General features: G+C 44.4%; 2 protein-coding genes across 4 annotated transcripts in view; one reads left to right on the top strand and one right to left on the bottom strand.

The window, feature by feature from the left end:
* slc25a12 (solute carrier family 25 member 12) overlaps positions 1-3,356 on the top strand; it is a 44,978-nt gene extending 41,622 nt beyond the window's left edge. For both annotated transcript variants that reach the window (XM_063211799.1, XM_063211800.1), the window contains exons 16-17: positions 130-220; positions 594-3,356. In XM_063211799.1, coding sequence (XP_063067869.1) covers positions 130-220; positions 594-819 — 317 coding nt within the window. In that variant the 3' untranslated portion in view covers positions 820-3,356. The remainder of the gene's footprint in view (positions 1-129; positions 221-593) is intronic.
* A 1,834-nt stretch (positions 3,357-5,190) lies between these two features.
* dync1i2b (dynein, cytoplasmic 1, intermediate chain 2b) overlaps positions 5,191-19,559 on the bottom strand; it is a 29,714-nt gene continuing 15,345 nt past the window's right edge. For both annotated transcript variants that reach the window (XM_063211801.1, XM_063211802.1), the window contains 8 exons: positions 17,135-17,260; positions 16,514-16,660; positions 14,510-14,623; positions 11,235-11,368; positions 10,667-10,811; positions 8,762-8,902; positions 7,908-8,033; positions 5,191-5,578 (listed from right to left, as the gene is read on the bottom strand). In XM_063211801.1, the coding sequence (XP_063067871.1) occupies positions 5,465-5,578; positions 7,908-8,033; positions 8,762-8,902; positions 10,667-10,811; positions 11,235-11,368; positions 14,510-14,623; positions 16,514-16,660; positions 17,135-17,260 (1,047 nt within the window). In that variant the 3' untranslated portion in view covers positions 5,191-5,464. The remainder of the gene's footprint in view (positions 5,579-7,907; positions 8,034-8,761; positions 8,903-10,666; positions 10,812-11,234; positions 11,369-14,509; positions 14,624-16,513; positions 16,661-17,134; positions 17,261-19,559) is intronic.

Below are 19,559 nucleotides of genomic sequence, written 5' to 3'. Positions count from 1 at the left end.
TTTTCTTAAAAGACACAGCTAAATGAACATTAATGCATATTGACAGTCATTTCCCGGCAGATAAGAAACACCTAATTGGTCTCTTTTCTCTCTCTCTCTCTCTATCCCTCCCCCTCTCTCTCTCTCCAGCTCGAGTGTTCCGCTCATCCCCTCAGTTTGGCGTAACCTTGGTGACCTATGAGTTGCTGCAGAGGTGGCTCTACGTCGACTTTGGCGGACAGTAAGTCTCGTTACCATAGCAACTCATGATCAGTTGTGCGATACGCATTGAGCGTGCTCCCATAACATCCGAGGGGTGCACATTGACTTGTGGCGCATGTTGAATAGTGGCCTCCATGTCAGAAAATGTGAAGCTGTCAAATTATGCTGGCAGCTGGAATTAAATTGTGACTTCAAGAGGGACTTGACAACTGCAGTTAGCAACTTCTTTCTTTTGTTTTCTCCATCATAACGGTCTGTTCTCTCTGTCCCTCATTCCTTTCTCTCCATCTGTTCCTCTCTTGCTCTCTCTGTCTCTGTCTCTCTCTGTCTCTCTCTCTCTCTCTCTGTCTCTGTCTCTCTCTGTCTCTCTCTCTCTCTCTCTCTCCCATCAGGCGGCCAGCTGGTTCGGATCCCACTCCCAAGTCCCGGATCTCTGAGCTGCCTCCAGTGAGCGCGGAGCACATCGGTGGCTACCGTCTGGCCGCCGCCACATTCGCCGGCGTGGAGAACAAGTTCGGGCTCCACTTGCCCAAGTTCAAGTCCTCGGGGACGGCCACCCTCTACCAGCCGCCCTCTCCTCCGGCTGATGCTGAAGCCCCTGCCCCTGCCTCCTCTTAAGAGACTAGCCTCCCCACCATCCCTGCCTCCTCATAGAGACTAGCTGCCTCCCATCCCATCCCCAGCAAATGCACTTCTATTCTTTACCATACAATAACTTAACATGACCATGCCAGACCACCCCCACCGCTCCCTCTTACACTTTCAATCCATACCACCCTATCCAACCTTCTAAAAACACACACTTCCATTCCATATCAGACCCCCCCCCTCTAAATCACTCTTTCATTCCATAACATACCATACTCACCCCATCCAACCTTCTAAAAACACACTTCCATTCCATACCAGACCACCCCCTTCCCTCCCTCTAAATCACACTTCCATTCCACACCGTACTGTACTTAAAAAAACAAACTTTCATACCATTCCCCCTCACACACCTACCCTCTATAAACACACACTTCCATACCATACCACACCATACCATTCCTTACCATACCCCCCACCCCTATCCTAAGAACACACACTTCCATACCACACCACACCTTACCATACCATTCCTTACCATAACCACCCTTGCCTCTAAATACACCTATTTCCATAACAGACCCGCAACCCTAGCCTAAAAAACAACACTTCCATACCATACCATACCATACCACACCATTCCCACTCTAAAAAAAACCCACTTCCCAAACATAACAACATACCCACTCTCTGGTGCCGGCTAGTTTTCCCTTTGGCTGCATGCTCTCTGTTTCACTGCCCTGTGCCATTTCACTCCATCTATTGCTATTCTATTTTGTTATCCATCCTTCACCTCTCTTCGATTTCTCATCATGATCCATCCATCCTTAATTGTTTTCCCCACCCACCTCCTTTCCACTTCCTCCCTTCCTGGATCCGCTCCCCTGAAGGGTACCAACCAGACTTGTACGAAATTCCGAATTGAAATTCACAGCAATTAATTGAAATTCACAGTAATGCCATAATATGAACACTAGGTGGTGGTGTTCTATGTACTCTTAATGGGTGGTGTAGATTGAATTCAAAGAAATTCAAGGTAATGACAAAATGGGAACACTAGATGGTGCTGTATATTTATCAGTATTTGTCTATTCTCGGCACCTGTTGGGCTGCTTCCACCACCACCCAGTGTTCGTATTATGGCATTACTTTGAATTTCAATTCAGAATTTCGTACAAGCCTGGTACCAACCCAGTCTGTAGTCCAAATCTGCTGCCGACTCACTTGGCGGTTCAACACTTGTCACTCAGACAGACATCAGCCTACTAACTGTTACTTAGTTTCTAACAGGCCTCTTTTGAACGATTTTCTTTCTTTTCTCCTCCTCATGAATTTAGTGAAAAATTATGGTTTTCTGGTTTGTGGCTACTGCAGCAGTGTTTGAGTGGTGCACTTTTTTGTTTTATCCTCTGGGTTTCTTTTTTTCCCCTTCTTTTGTTTTCCATTTGTTTTGTTTTTGCATAGTTGCACACTTTCATTTTCCTGTACATAGTGTACATCTGTACAGAGACGCAGAGGAGAGAGGAGGGAAAAGAAAAACCAAGGGCAGTGGCGTAGTCACGGAAACGACATTTGTGACCTTTACACTCAGAGGAGAGACGTGTGCTGTGCGTCTTTCTCTCTCTCTGGCTGTGTCTCTCTCCATCCTCCTCACAAGCACGTCTCTAAAGAAGTAAGATAAACAAAGAAAAAAAAGCGATTCCTCCAAATGACGCACACACTGTTTTCCAGACGTGTTTTATCGATCAATGAGAAGAAAAAAATGACAATGTAATAACAACTAGGACATAATATAAATGTATTTCATTCTTGTATTTTATTGAAATAAATCATTGTGGTTAAATTTAAAGAAGTTTGGGTACAGGTGGAGGGTTTGTTCCAGAATGATACAAAAATTCTTTCACAGAGAGAGTTAAGTGGGAATGACGACAATACAAACAAAATTACAGGTACAAAAGATTTCCTGGAATACTGGACTTGGTCACTTCATATCCAATTTTTAAATGCACAATTCATAAACCAAATGTGCATCATTTCTGTCTCTGTGTGTGTGTGCTTGCACGCACATATGTCTGGAATGTGTTGTGTGGAATGTATGCATTTAGTGTTTTAAAAGTGTGTGTGTGCGCGTGTATCTGTGTGTGCGTGTGTGTGTGCGCGCATCTGTATGGGAGTTTTGTTTTTTTGAAATAACCAAACCCATCTTAAAGAACCACTTTCGTGTACGGTAGTCTTTCCAACAGAGGGAAGACTATATTTCATGGATTAAAATGAAACAGACTTTTAGCACAAGGTTTTTTGCTTTGGTTTGAAAGGAGGAAATAAGAAAAAAAAGCACTGCAACTGTTACCAAGTATACTGTATATGACTATGAACCAAGCCAGGAGGAGTCAGGTCGGAGATCTTGTAGCCCACACTACTGGTCTGTAGTCGTCTTTAGTCCAAGTCCTGGTGCTTGTGGATAGGAACAATCGAGCACTTTTTTTGACGGAGAAAACATGCCGCAAAAAAAAATTTGAAATGTATGATTATGTATGTTATCAAAATAAAAACAGATTCTAAATGTGTGCTGTGGTTGAAAATGTACACCCCTTTTTTTTTTTCCTTTCCTTCTTTTCAAACCCCTGAATAGAGTAACAAGAAAATAACACAGAGGTATAGCCGTCATGACATCAAAATGGACTCACTCAAAACCCTCTCTCGCTAGTCAGTTACGCTAACAATCGAGCCCATGAATGAAAGACGTTTAGAGAGTACAAACTTTTAGTGTCCTTCACAACACACAAAGAGAAAACCCCACACAAATGTAATGACTGGACACTTGCAGAGGTGTATTGCATGAAAGTAGAAATATTCTTCATCTATCTGCCTCCTCAGGTCCAGTGGAATAAATGGTGTATAAACTATGTAAGATAATGTACTAGTGTCATTACATCAGTAAGAGGACTTCTACTTAACACACCTCTGATGGACAGGCTATGTAAATCAACATTTACCCACAACCAGAGGAGGGCAGGAAGGGCATTTGTCCATGGGCCCAGGGCCCTTACGTCAGAGTTGAATGAAGTATAGGTACTCTTGAATATGTAATTACACCACTAGTGGTATGATATAACATGGTTTGAACTTTGTAATATCATACTACAAGTGTTGTAATTACATCTGTAAGTGCACTTCTATTTCTACTTTATGCAACTCTGACTTACGAATTTATGGTGGGGGGGGCCCTACTATGAACTTATGGCTGTATGGGGGCCCCGTGTGCAATTGTTCCTCCACTGCCAACATCCTTGTTAGTGTGCGGTGTGCAAAGCAGGGATGGAATCCCTATGAGTGGTACAGTTAAGTGTGACAATATTGATTGATGAACAACAAACAGGTGTGGTCTGAACCAATGACTGTACATTAGAATGGACACTAAGGTTGCACTCTATTCAGTTCAATGGATTTGAAGCATTTTCAGCTCAGTTTTTCAACCAATAAACATTATTTCTTGGTAGGAATTGTCAGCCAGAAACATGCACTTGCAGAACCACCCACCCACTCAATATTAATTTGATATCGATTTCTGATTGGCCTTCTGGTTGTGAATGCTTCAAATCCGTTGGTCCGTGCTGTGTCTGGAGAATGTAGCATCATTGGTATGGGTACGTTCCAATATGCGACCTTGCGTCCTCCACTTGTGCTAGTGGCCTTGTACCAGGAAATAATACGTCGTGATGATATCACTAACGACAGCATTATATTTAAAATATTTCGCAAAAGCTCAATTGTGAAGTCGCTTTCTCATCTTCAAACGGGGTAAATGAAGAATAGTCCCCCAACAATTGTTTTGGCTAGGATGAGTCTGACAGCAGGGACTTAATTGTTTTCTCCATGGAGGCGGGGCATCAGCAAAACGTGAGGACATAAGCCCAAGCGGAGGACGCAAGGTCGCATATTGGAATGCACTCTATGTGAACGAACTGAAGGCCAGCTGGTGAGCTTGTCTGGGAAGCTGGGGGGCAGGGCTTAAGGCGTCAGGGTCCCAGAGACGGGACCCCACTGCTAGACTGCACTTACGATTGGTCAGTTTTAGCCCATCTCATCACAGATGCTCTTCCTATTGGTCAGTTTTAGCCCATCTCATTACAGGTGCTATTCTGATTGGTCAGTTTTCGCCCATCTAATAGCAGGTACACTTACGATTGGTCAGTTTTTAGCCCATCTCATTAAAGACGGAGCCGCATCAGGGAAAAAAAGAAAAAGCACCACGCTTATAAGCTATCAATGCACCTGACCCCCATCTTCATGTCGTGTCTCCAACATTTAAAAAATGTACTTTTTCCACTGCTTATACTGCCAAGATTATACAATAATATTTCATGTTAAATAAAAATAACAAGCTCATTCCTAAATAAATACATTAAGTGTTTTGTGTTAATGCACTTTAAAACAACACTACAAAAAAGTCTGAAAAGATACAAAGTTTTTGCATAAAGTTGAGCGGCGGGTATTGAGTTAGTGTTGGTGTAGCTAGTTTTAAAAACATTCCTGAAGGTGAAAGGCTGTAAGTATTCATGCCAGAAATTCTGTTTAAATAAAAACACGCAGAGGAAAAAAAGGAATGCAGGCCGGAATTCCAAAAATATAAAGTAACACAACCGGATTGGTCGAGTTGTGGTTGCCCCGGCGATCAGGCGGCCAATCTCTGGGCTGCGAGCTCCTCTGCGTCCTCGCGGTTCTCGTTGATCTCGGAGAGCGTGCGCACGAAGCGTGTCCACTCGTCCGGCCGCGGCACCGAGATTTGCTGCCGAGAGAGAAAAGTGCATGTTTGGGTTTTGGCAAAACGCAAAGAGGAGCCACAGAACACATCAATTTACCCTCTCGAAAACACACAGCTACCTGCCAAATGCAAACGCCAAACTGGACACAGTGCACCGTACAAGAGGAAGACCAACTTGGACCAAGTTCTTCTGCACGCACATCATACCTATCATTTAAATGTATTTCACCCATATGTCATGTGCCGAGTACTGTGACAATGTAGCTGCAGCCTGACATGGCTGACACCATGTTTACCATTTGACAAATGATGTAGATTACTGCTGTGTCTCAGATGGTGCACTTGTGCACTTCGGGCACACGCCCCCCACGGGGACCCCGGTTCGAGTCCGGCCAGGATCATTTCCCGATCCTACCCTATCTCTCTGTCCCATTCACTTCCTGTCACCATCTTCGACTGTCCTGTCAAATATATATATATATATATATTACAACAAAAACATACAGCCTAAAGCGTACAAATGCGCCATCTGAGACACAGCAGCACAGATGTTGAATTATTGTTTGGAGTGGAATGCTCTTGCTGTTGTCTTGGTGTGGGTTCTCAACGTCCACTAGTCGCTTACCTCCTCCCATCAACAACAAGCCTCCTCCACCGCCTCCAATCCTCCCCCACTCCACAAAAAACCTCCACACAAGGCAGGCAGGAGGTTGCCGCTAATTTCTATGAAGATGTACGTAGGTTGGACTAATTGCTGATGTGATAGGGCATGTTTCTGGTCTTGATGTATGCTTTCAACGTCCGCTACTCTCTTACCTCCGGTCAACAGCAATCCCTCAACCCTCAACCCCCCTCCACCCAGAACTCCCTCCTAAAAAAAACACACACACACACACACACACACACACACACACACACACACACACACACACACACACACCGCCAACCCTCCTTCCACCCCAAACTTCCATCTCAAACCTCCTCCAGTCCATACCCCCTCCACCCAACCCCACCGTCCACCCCATGATCCCGGCCCGAGGCAGGCAAGAGGTCGGTGCTAATTTCCCCCTGATGACCCACCCTCCACAGGGCATGTCACAAAGATCAACAGGTCTTCCCCTGGACACCGCAGGCTCCACTACTGGGTGCACACACACACACACACACACACACACACACACACACACACACACACACACACACACACACACACACACACACACACACACACACACACACACACACACACACACACACAGAGGCAGATTTGCGGGAGTCCTCCTAAGAGCACTTGAGAGTATTTATTGTGTTAACACACCTAGTTAACACACACACACACACACACACACAGGAGAGAGGGGCAGACTGACAGGAGTCCCGAGAGCACTTGAGGATACTGTGTTAGACCAGTTGTTAACTGTCTGGCTCTTCAAGGACTAGCTATATTGCTTGTCGGCCACTCAAAGGGAGAAGCTGAATTCTGATAAAGGGTTCACTACAAACCCGATTATATGAAGGGAAAATCAATACAAAACTTCTTGGACCAGAACAGTATTAGGCATGTAAAAGAGTAAAAGGCATGTATTAGCTACCTTACAAAGTGGTAAGAGATGGTCGTAGCTTTGGCTCGTAAATTTAATGGTTTTTGTAAAGTCATTTTGTAATTTCCACCATTTTTGAATGAAATGAACACCACCAAGGAACCACAAAATCACAGTTCAGAGAAGATCAGTTGGACAGGACAGGTTCATTAAAATGAGACGACGCCATCAATAGAAACCCAGAGCACTTTTCAAAACAAAGTAACAAAATGCTGTAAAGTGCGTCTTATAATCCAGTGTGCTTTATGTGTGGCCCTAAACATTGACAATGAGACCCAACCACTGTGGACCTTATGCCTCTAAGAATCCTGGGCCCAACATATGTGGACCTTATGCCTCTACAATCTCTATTTATGTCTTCTTCTTTTGTCCTGCTTTTTCTTTCTTGTTTATGTCTCTCTTTTCTACTTCTCTTTTTAACTCCATCTTTAACATCGATGTTTTTTTTAACACTCTTTTAACATTTGTTTAACACTCTGCGCTGCATGCATTGTATGATATGGTGCTATACAAATACAGTTATTATTATTATTATTATTATTATTATTATTATTATTATTATTATTATTGATAGTGTGCCTTATAGGCCAGTGCGGCTTATAGTCAGAATACAGTAACTGGATCGTACTGAACTACGGTGTTGGGGATCTGTTTCACTCAAGCTGGGACTTAATGTTTATGCCATACTTATGCCACTGGATGCTCTGAATCGAAGGTGTCGTGTCACATGCCAAAGATCTGATCTGACTCACCTCTCCGACGTCGTAAATGAGCACCTGTCCGTCCGAGTCTCCCACGGCGATCTCGCGTCCCGACGGGTTCCAGCGAACGCGGTTCAGGGCCGGGTTGCCCTCCACGGTTGCCGACGCGGTCGGAACCTATAACCGGCCGTAGCCAATCAGAGATAAGATGTGATGAAGGGGGACATGCTGGTATTGTGAGTGTATTCTTCAAAGTGAGGGGAGCCATTGAATGTATTCCTCAATGCAATGTCATGGGAGATATAGAGTGTACAACCAAATAGCAGACATTGAGTGTATTCTTCAAAGTATTAGGGTAGGATAGTCAATAGACTTGTAGCTGCTATTGCAACTAGCATGCTTATACTTGCCCCATGGGTTCTCTAAGCGTGTGCACAGGTGTGTAGGAGTAAGTATTGGCAGGACTCTATTTGGTTTGGTTTGGTTGTGTGTGTGTGTGTGTGTGTGCGTGTGTGTGTGTGTGTGTGTGTGTGTGTGTGTGTGTGTGTGAGAGGGCGCGTGTAAACGTGAGTATGTGTTCATGTGACAGAGTTTGTGTGTGTGTGTGTGTGTGACGTCCGTGTTTGTGCATACACAGCTCAGGCTTGTCATCGACATCCAGGTGTGTGTGTGTATGTGTGTGTTGGTGTGTGTGCGTGTGTGTGTGTGTGTGTGTGTGTGGTAAGTCCGTCTGTGTGTACCTCGGTGTCGTTGGTAAGGTCCATGTGTGAGTGTGTGTGTGTGGTATGTGAAGTCCGTCTGTGTGTACCTCGGTCTCGTTGTTGAGGTTCCAGAGGTCCAGGTATGTGTGTGTGTGTGTGTGTGTGTGTGTGTGTGTGTGGTATGTGAAGTCCGTCTGTGCGTACCTCGGTCTCGTTGTTGAGGTTCCAGAGGTCCAGGTGTCCCACTCCGTCTACGCAGGCGAAGAGCGCCGGGTGCGTAGGAGACCACATCACGTCATACACGTAGTCCGAGTTATCCTCAAACGAATACAGCGGCTTATTGTTCTGCAAACACACACACCAACACAGTTATCCCCAGACTAGTGCAGCAAACACAAGCCAAACAGCTATCCTCAAACGAATACAGCGGCTTAGTGTTCTGCAAACACACACAGTTAACCTCAAACGAATACAGTGGCTTATCATTCTGCAAACACAAACCAAACAGCTCCATCTGTGAGTACCAACTTGTCCACAAATCCACCCCAAAAGCTGATGTCAAACAATCTGCATACAATATGCCAAATGAAAAACTATTTGAACAGATTTAAGAATGACACAAGAATAGTTTGATGAGTGCATGCTGGGAGTTTCTCGGAGGCAGGAAGACTGTGGTGGTTTAGTGAGGTGAATTAATATGAATACTGCTGCTGAGGGCTAGCCTGGGCCTGCCTATACTACCTGTGATGTTTGCACTAAGTTTTGCGGTCTCAATTATTATTATTTTAAAATATATATATATATATATTAGGGCTGTAACGATATTGTATCGAACCGAGAAATCGTGATACACAGAGTCACGATACTGTATCGTGATACAAGGAGGCAGTATCGTGATACGCTCTTTCAAAGTTTTATTACCCATTAGTCCAGAAAACAACCTTATGATTTAATGTGATAGTGTTTCCAAACTTCAGTGGAGATACATTTCAGAAATCATGGGGCGTATCGAACCGTAGGTCAAAAATCGTGCTACGAACCGAATTGTGAGTTGAATGTATCGTTACAGCCCTAATATATATATATATATATGTGTGATGTTTCAACCCAAAAAGTGACCTATAGTTTAACCTAAGTCTTTCTACTATACAGCTTATTATTAACGCTTGGCTAAACTAGCCGTTCATTAGGCCTGCTGGTAGCAATTCATGAACTGTTTCACTATCTTCAAAGCCAGTAAGGAAGGAAAAGTTAACAAGTTGAAAGGTTGAAACCTGACTAGTTTTGGCTACTTTGCCTCTGCAGCCTTCATCAGAGGCGCATCACATGCATAATGAAGAAGCCAAAACTTGTCAGGAGCAAAACCTTTACCTTTCACTTTCCTTGACGGGGAAACGCTTTATAAATTGACCCTTGGCTGCCCACCTTGGTGCTCCAGAGATGCTCTATGTTAATCCCTTGGCTGCCTACCTTGGTACGCCAGAGCAAGTTTTTTCTTAGCTGCGCATCCACATTTTTTTTGGACATATGCATCTTGGCAGATTTTCACTACAGCTCTACAGCTACTCTACTGTTTAACCCTTCACTGCCCACCTTGGTGCTCCAGAGCTAGGCCTACAGAGAGTGTTTTAATCTATTTTGTCCTAAGCCCTTTTTTGGGAAAAGGTGCCCTCTGCCTATTAAATCCTCAATATCTCAGCCTCCGAAGCACATGCAAACATGAAATGAGTTGCATTTAAAAGCTAGAACCCTCGGCTTGCCTAAGAATGTGTTCATTCAGCACTAACTTACCCACATTTTTAATTTTAACAGCTCAAATCTCAAGAACCTGAATGCAGCGTATGTGTGTCTCCAGGACACAATGGGTTAACCTACAGAGGGCATGTTTTTAACCTATACATGGGTTCTCAGTGTTTATCAACACGCTGTTATGAGGACGGGCAAGACACTGGCAGCCAACCACGTGAGCTAATTTTTTGACCGACAGCGGTTTCCAACAATCAGAGGTTGAGTTGTGCGCAGCTAGTTTCACGCAGTCAGGATATGAACAATATTTAGAACCCATGTATAGAAGTTGTGCTACTCTAAAGTAAACCCTTAGCTGCCCACCTTGGTGCTCCAGAGCTTGACGGTCCAGTCGAAGGAGGAGGTGACGAACAGGTGCGAGAAGTCGACGGGTCCGGCAGCCGTGTGGCAATGCAGCCCTGTGATTGGCCCGTGGTGGCCCTCGAACATCTCGCCGATGCCCGCTTTGCTGTTGAGTCACACATATGTTGGATACGCACACACACAGATATAGGCACAGACACACAGACACAGACACAGACACACAGACACAGACACAGACACACACACACACACTATTGTTTAGTTATATTACATAAAGTTAATACTGCTACACACACAAAGACACACACAGACACTTTTGTTTGGATACTTAAAAAAGCAAAACATTACAAACATTGATGATGTTGAGAGACATCAAATAAACACTTGAGCACTGTAATTACAACACACACAGACACATACACACACATACACACACTACAGACACACAAACAAAGTAGCACACTCCTGTACCTGCCACATCTGCATGCTGTGTAGACGCAGCAAAAGCGCACACAAACATACTCGCACGGGCACACACACACACACACACACACACACACTCCTGTACCTGCCGTGTCGGCATGCTGTGTAGACGGATCCGTCCTCGCTGCCCACCACAAAGTTGTTGACATCACCCAGAGGGAAGGACATGGAGGTGACGGCCACCGCCTTGGACTGCTTAAACACCAGCTCCAGGCTGTCCTGTAGTGGACACACACACACACACACACAGGAGAGAGAGTCAGACACACACACACACACAGAAGAGAGAGTCACACACACACACACACACACACACACACACACACACACACACACACACACACAAACACAAACACAAACACACAGCCACACACGCAAACAAACAAACACGCACACATGCTCGTCAGCTTTGGACTGCTTAAGGTCTGGTCCGTAATATACAGTATACAGTGTCCACGTGGAGGCAGCCTGCAAAAATAGGCATCCATTTATTTCAGGCATCCATTGCCATCCATAAGCTTACATCGATTATCCTTCCCCTACGCTTTATGGCACTAGTATGAGGGTGGAGAGAGAGGGGTAGAGTTGTGTCTGAGGGGTATCAAGTAAGTCCAGGTGCTCATCAGTGTCCAGCAGTAGAAATGTTGAGAGCAGAGAGTAGGTCCGAGGCACTCTGAAACAAAGTTATAAGTCCTTTATTTTTAAAGTCCTTTATTTTGGTTGGGGCTTATTTACCAAAATAAAGGATTTTAACTTCACTTCGGAGTGCCTTGGACCTACTCTTTGCTCTCGACATTAGTATGAGGGTACTGGTAACAAAAGACTACCAGATCATGTTCAGCCGGCTCCTCCAGTCCACAGTAATCTGAATATAGCTTTCTGTATCTGTGTGTGTTTATGTATAAGTGTGTCAGCATGTCCACCTCACTCTCCGGTATCTGTGTGTGTGTGTGTGTGTGTGTGTGTGTGTGTGTGTGTGTGTGTGTGTGTGTGTGTGTGTGTGTGTGTGTGTGTGTGTGTATGTGCTTGCGCTAGTAACCTTGGCTGTTTGAACATGTCACCGCATGTCAGACAGTGTGTGTGTTACATAATATTTTGATGACACAGCCTGTAGGGCTGCCTTGATGAGTACATAACACTGAGTCATCCAAGATGTGAGTGTGTGTGTGAGTGTGTGTGTGTGAGTGTGTGTGTGTGTGTGTGTGTGTGTGTGTGTGTGTGTGTGTGTGTGTGTGTGTGTGTGTGTGTGTCTGTGTGTGTGTGTGTGTGTGTCTGAGACAGCATATCCAGGCTCCAGGAGCACATCTTGGTGTGTGTGTGTGTGAGTGGATGTGTGTGTGTGTGTGTGTGTGTGTGTGTGTGTGTGTGTGTATGTGTGTGTGTGATGTACCTGTGGTTGAGACAGCGTATCGAGGCTCCAGGAGCACATCTTGGTGTGTGTGTGTGTATGTGTGTGTGTGTGTGTGTGTGTGTGTGTGTGTGTGTGTGTGTGTGTGTGTGTGTGTGTGTGTGTGTGTGTGTGTGTGTGTATTATGTACCTGTGGTTGAGACCAGACATTCCGTTGTCCGGTAATTACCAGTCATTGGCCGGAAAAAAATTGAATGTCCGGGAAAAAAAATATCACCAGTCAAAGTGTCCGTTTGAAATTCCTAATATAGCCTAATCCCGTCTCTCTAAAATCTTTCTCTTCTTGGGTGCACACAGCTACGTCCTCGAAATGTAGATAAACAGCCAATCATGGCTTTGCTGCTAAGGGAAATAAGAAAAATGTGATTACTGTCGACCAATCAGAATAGCCGAATGTGACAGTCAGATTCTTGACAGCTGACAGTTAGCGCTTCTCGTTCTCATGAGAAGAAAGATAAACAAACAGTGGCCGTGTTCAAAATCCAGTAATTAAATAAGCTGACTGGTCTTGTTTTCAACACATCAGTTGGACTATTGCTGCCCCCAAATGGAAATACTTTCAGAAATGAAGACAAGAAACAAAGTAGTGACACGCTTAACAACTCAGTTCAGGTAGGCAAACGTTGTCTATTAATGTGCTAGCAGCTCGCTAGCTATCTAGCCTGCCTGCTGCCATAATAATCGCAGATTCAGGTCATGCGACGTATGGCTCATTTGTGTTCGTTTTCTATTTCCCTTCGTCTCAGGCATGCGATTCACAAGTTCACTGTGACTTTCTCGAGATTGATCCCAATGGTTCTTATAGCCAGTGTGTTTGTAGCAGTAGTAGCCTAGTTAGTTTGCTGGCCGGGGTAACTCTGAGAATAGTTGATGACTTTCGGTGCAGTTTTCTGCTGAAATTGTGCGTGTGGTAGCCTAAGCGATCTCGAGAGAAAATATCAAGGCTTGAACGAGAGGCATGTAGGCTTGTGAATGGCTCCAGCAATAGCACGTCAAATGGGATGCTTCAGAGCCATCTGCTTGCCTTCGCTTGCCGATCCCCCCAGTTCCCCAGCTCAGCTGACATTAACTTATTTCACGTTTAGCCTACTTGGACTGTTCACTTGTTCGCAGTGCGCTTGCTGTTTGGGGAAATTAAATTATCACTTTGTAATGGTCGTTTTCCCACTACCTGTATGTTATGTAGGCTATGGATGATGATGACGATGTGACAGAGAGAGGTGCGTCTGTGTTAAGAATCGTGAGCGCATTGAAGAGTTGGTGCCGAAAGCTGTAGGGGTGACGGACAGTCTCCGTGTGTACAGCCAATGTGTCTGTCTGATCTTGTTGCATTTAACAGAGTTGGTGGGTGTTTAGTTATTCATGCACGGTCTTGTGCAGGTCATACAAGTGAGAATTCAAGCTAGTTAGGAATGGTGAAATATATGGCCGTCATGTTATTTAAATGTCCGGAAGATGAAAACTCGGCCGGCCACTTTGTCAGGAACGGAACCCCTGGTTGAGACAGCATATCGAGGCTCCAGGAGCACATCTTGGTGTGTGTGTGTGTGTGTGTGTGTGTGTGTGTGTGTGTGTGTGCGCGCGTGTGTGTGTGTATGTAATGTACCTGTGGTTGAGACAGCATATCGAGGCTCCAGGAGCACATCTTGGGGTGTGTGTGTGTGTGTGTGTGTGTGTGTGTGTGTGTGTGTGTGTGTGTGTGTGTGTGTGTGTGTGTGTGTGTGTGTGTGTGTGTGTGTGTGTGTGTGTGTGTGTGTGTGTGTGTGTGTGTGTGTGTGTGTGTGATGTACCTGTGGCTGAGACAGCATGTCGAGGCTCCAGGAGCACATCTTGGTGTGTGTGTGTGTGTGTGTGTGTGTGTGTGTGTGTGTGTGTGTGTGTGTGTGTGTGTGTGTGTGTGTGTGTGTGTGTGTGTGTGTGTGTGTGTGTGTGTGTGTGTGTGTGTGATGTACCTGTGGTTGAGACAGCATGTCGAGGCTCCAGGAGCACATCTTGCCGTCTGTGGAGATGCTGATGAGGTTGTGGGCATTCTGGGTACCAACCACATTCACACAGTACACTGGATGCTGCAGAGAGAGAGAGAGAGAGAGAGAGAGAGAGAGAGAGAGAGAGAGAGAGAGAGAGAGATACAACGTTAGGTGAGTCATGTATTACAGTTGGATTAATTCTTTGTGTGTTACGTACAGTATATCACGAAAGTGAGTACACCCCTCACAGTTTTGCAGATTTGTGAGTATATCTTTTCATAGGAAAGCATTACAGAAATTTCACTTTGACACAATGATTAGTGACCTTTCAACAAGATATTTAACTGCTTAAATTTCTTGTTCACTCAGAAAAAAACAAAATACAGCCATTAATGTTTGAACATGTACTCACAAAAGTGAGTACACCCCAGATTAAAATCCGGTAGAGAAGGGGCTGTGTTGGCTCGAATCGTCTCAAAATGAAACGAAATGAAAAGGGATGAAAAGGGAGGTCATCAGTGTGCATTTCAACCTTTCTTTGCATTGAATTTTTACATTTTGAGTCTGCATCTGGCTTAAATAGATTGGTGTGAGATTTGAATGCAATCCTATGGAGAATATCATGATCTGCTTCAGTAGTCACAGTGCTTGTTGACATGCATGTTTCTTTTAGGTGTATTTCAGATTACCAATGTTGACAGCATCCATGCATCCCCAAACCATGTCAGTCCCACTACCATGCTTGGCTTTTGATAGGATACACTTTTTTTTGTAAAACTCACTTGTTTACCACCACACATGCTTGACACCATCTAAAGTATATTCTCTTCAGATCACACAACATGGTTCCAGTGATCCATATCCTTGGTCTGTTCATCTCTCTTGAGACCAAGATAAACAAATTTGCTTTAGATGGTGTCAAGCATGTGTGGTGGTAAACAAGTGAGTTTTACAAAAAAGTGTATCCTCTCAATAGCCAAGTATGGTAGTGGGACTGACATGGTTTAGGGATGCATGAATGCTGTCAACATTGGGAATCTGAATTACACCTAAAAGAAACATGCATGTCAACATGCTCTGTGACTTCTGAAGCAGATCATGATATTCTCCATAGGATTGCATTCAAATCTCACACCAATCTATTTAAGCCAGATGCAGACTCAAAATGTAAAAGTTCAATGCAAAGAAAGGTTGAAATGCACACTGATGACCTCCCTTTTCATCCCTTTTCATTTCGTTTCATTTCGAGACGATTCGAGCCAACACAGACCCTTCTCTACCGGATTTTAATCTGGGGTGTACTCACTTTTGTGAGTACATGTTCAAACATTAATGGCTGTATTTTGTTTTTTTCTGAGTGAACAAGAAATGTAAGCGGTTAAATAAGTTGTTAAAAGGTCACTAATCATTGTGTCAAAGTGAAATTTCTGTAATGCTTTCCTATGAAAAGATATACTCAAAAATCTGCAAAAACTGTGAGGGGTGTATTCACTTTCGTGATATACTGTAACAGTGTTTTTTAAATACCATAAGGTCAATTTTGTTTATGTAATGAATGCATACAGTGAATGTTGGGGTAGCGTGTGTCTACCATTTTTATACTGTATGTGTGTGTATGTGTGTGTGTGTGTGTGTGTGTGTGTGTAGCAGCAGACAGGGGTGTCCTCTTTTGTGTTTGTGTGTGTGTGTGTGTGTGCGCGCACGCGCATGTGCGTGCACGCGCACGCGCAGGTGCATGTAGTGTGTATGCTGCGGCAGACAGTGGTGTCCTCTGTACGGGAGACTGTGTGTGTGTGTGTGTGTGTGTGTGTGTGTGTGTGTGTGTGTGTGTGTGTGTGTGTGTGTGTGTGTGTGTGTGTGTGTGTGTGTGTGTACCGTGTGTGCGGCAGCAGACAGGGGTGTCCTCTGTACGGGGGTCCTCTTGTGTGTGTGTGTGTGTGTGTGTGTGTGTGTGTGTGTGTGTGTGTGTGTGTGTGTGTGTGTGTGTACCGTGTGTGCGGCAGCAGACAGGGGTGTCCTCTGTACGGGGGTCCTCTTGTTGCTGCGGTTGTCCCACAGGACGATCTGGCCAGAGTAGGTGCCACCCACCACCAGGTTGGGGTGGAAGCGGGCGAAGGCTGCCGACATCACCGCAGACTGCAATGCAGACACACAACAAGTTTCCCAATCACTATTTACCGATAAGTCAATTCAATAAAATGAGCTTTTTAAAAAATAAATATACAAATATATACATATTTTAGGGCTGTTTGAATTTATTTTTGACACGACAGTGGAGGAGAGACAGGAAATGAGTGGGGAGAGAGAGAGAGACGGGGAAGGATCGGCGCAAATGACCCGGGTCAGAATCGAACTCGGGTCGCCGGTGTAGTAACCCAGTGCCCTACCGTTAGGCCACAGCAGGGCAAATAAAATAAGCTTTTTAAAAGTAATTGTTAATTGACACAGAAAATCTTAACATTTAAAAAAAAAAATCACATGATTAAGTCATGGGGGGTGGAAAGAGTGAGAGAGAGAGAGAGAGAGAGAGAGAGAGAGAGAGAGAGAGAGAGAGAGAGAGAGAGAGAGAGAGAGAGAGAGAGAGGGAGAGAGAGAGAGAGAGACACTAACCTGGCAGTGGAAGACGTATTCTGGCGTGGTCTTCTTGTACTTCATGTTCCAGACCAGCGCCACTCCATCTGGCTCATGCGGAGCATCCTCATTGTTGTTATAGGAGGCAACCAGCAGCTCGGGGTACTGTAGCACACACACACACACACACACACACACACACACACACACACACACACACACACACACACACACACACACACACACACACACACACACACACACATACTTGTTATTAAAGGAGGCCACCAGCAGCTCAGGGTACTGCACACACACACACACACACACAAACACACACACACACACGGACACACACACATACAAAACATGCACACACACACAAACACACACACACACAAAACACACACACACACACACACACACACACACACACTGTAAAAGATTGTTGTGATTTCACATTAGAATTCTACATCAAGAAGATGTATATACCAGTTTACTATTCACTGCTGTAATGTGCAATGCATTATGGGATATCATATAGAGTACAATTCACAATTGTAAATGTACAGCAGCACATAGTACTTTTTACAACATACTGTTGTAAAGATCTGTTTTGTCAGGGCTGTCCTAATGCAAATGTATGCAAAGCCACATGCAGAAATTATGGAGCACAGGTCACATTCTGATTGGATGCTTTTCAAACATGCATACAGGCCTGATAGAGGTGGAGAGAATTTGAACTGATTTGAACTCTTCAATCGCATACACCTGGTCATGAGCAAGGAGGTAGACATAGGAGGGTTTACAGACATCATCGGAGCGTAGTACGGAATGATAGCAAGGGGAGTCCAATTTTCTTCTTCCATGGTCAAATTGGAAGCATGGTAAAGTGTGGAACAGGTCATAGGATACAATAGTGAATGTTTGTCACCTGTCCTTAATTATCCCCCGCAATTAATGCTGACCGACAGCTGCAGTAAATTTGGCCACAACCTGAGCACTGACAACCGGATATCCTCTTTCGACCAAATTTGTGGAGTACAAATTTTGTCCATCATGGCATTGCACACACTGACCATGTGCACCATGTCATTAAGCATAAATGTATTAGTTCAATGGCATTAAAGCAACACCCTCATACTACGAAGCCAATTTGGATTGGAGCATTTATCCCATTTGGGCTAGTGAATCACATTGAATTACACACACTAGTCCGTAGCAGTGGGCTGCCTGCTGAGTGGCGCCCGGGGAGCCTTAGGTGCCTTGCTCAAGGGCACTTCAGCTGCGGTCCGGTCGGGCATTGAACCGAGAACCCTTGGGTTGCCAACCCAGTGCTCTAACCACTGAGCCGCGACTGCCCCCAACTCCTACACTGTGGCCAATGCATTTTCCATTGAGTGATAATGCTTATCCAATCTACCTTCTTTGGTCATGAGCCAGCTGATTGTAAATGACGTCCAGGTGCACTAATTTCAGCTCAGTGCCATTCAAAACGGGCTTCTCTCTGCTAAAAGGGCATGGGAGAGGCCAATGATGGTTTGTCCATTTATACAGACGATGGGCAGGTCATAGAGCATAAACGATGCTCAGGTGTGGCAGCCCCCCTGTGGTTCAATTTGGCTTTTTGATGGCTTCGGCAACAGAATATATCTCAAAATCCCATGAGAAGGAATGGAAGCAGAGGCCCAGGACCATTATTTTCAAAGGCTGTACATTGCGAAGTTTCCAGAGTTTGCGTTGGAAGAACGCAACAATTAGATGGCAACTTTTTGCCAGCAATTTCTTGTAATTTTACAACAATTAGCTGGCAACTTGTTGCTAGCAATTTGTTGTAATTTTACAACAATTAGCTGGCAACTTTTTATTGCCAGCAATTTGCTTTAATTTTACTTCAAGTAGCTGGCAACTTTTCACCAGCAATTTGCTTTAATTTCACAACAATGAGCTGGCAACTTTTTTGCCAGCAAATTTGTTGTAATTTTACAACAATTGGCTGGCAACTTTTTATTGCCAGCAATTTGCTTTAATTTTACTTCAATTAGCTGGCAACTTTTCACCAGCAATTTGCTTTAATTTCACAACAATGAGCTGGCAACTTTTTTGCCAGCAAATTTGTTGTAATTTTACAACAGTTAGCTGGTAACTTTTCACCAGCAATTCAAGTCAACTTCACCTTACTGGTGCAATGTGCAATTAATGAAGATTGGCCAACAGGCTGGCCCACTTGAGCCATGAAACTTCCCACACATTAAAAGGACAGGTGTTTCAGTTATTTTGTCCAACTCCTGTGTAGGCAATTCCACATATATATGGAATGTTATAAACATGGATCAGAATGAAAACTTTTTGGAACTGACGTTTTGATATGTGCATTAAACAAGCGCCAAAACCAATCCATTTAAGAATATCAAGTCAAGTAGGTTTTATCCTTACACGTGTTAAAACACTATCTTAGAAGGAACCC

This window comes from Engraulis encrasicolus, chromosome 12, assembly GCF_034702125.1.
Source record: "Engraulis encrasicolus isolate BLACKSEA-1 chromosome 12, IST_EnEncr_1.0, whole genome shotgun sequence".
Lineage (NCBI taxonomy): Eukaryota > Metazoa > Chordata > Actinopteri > Clupeiformes > Engraulidae > Engraulis > Engraulis encrasicolus.
This window is presented reverse-complemented; position numbering and strand designations above follow the sequence as displayed.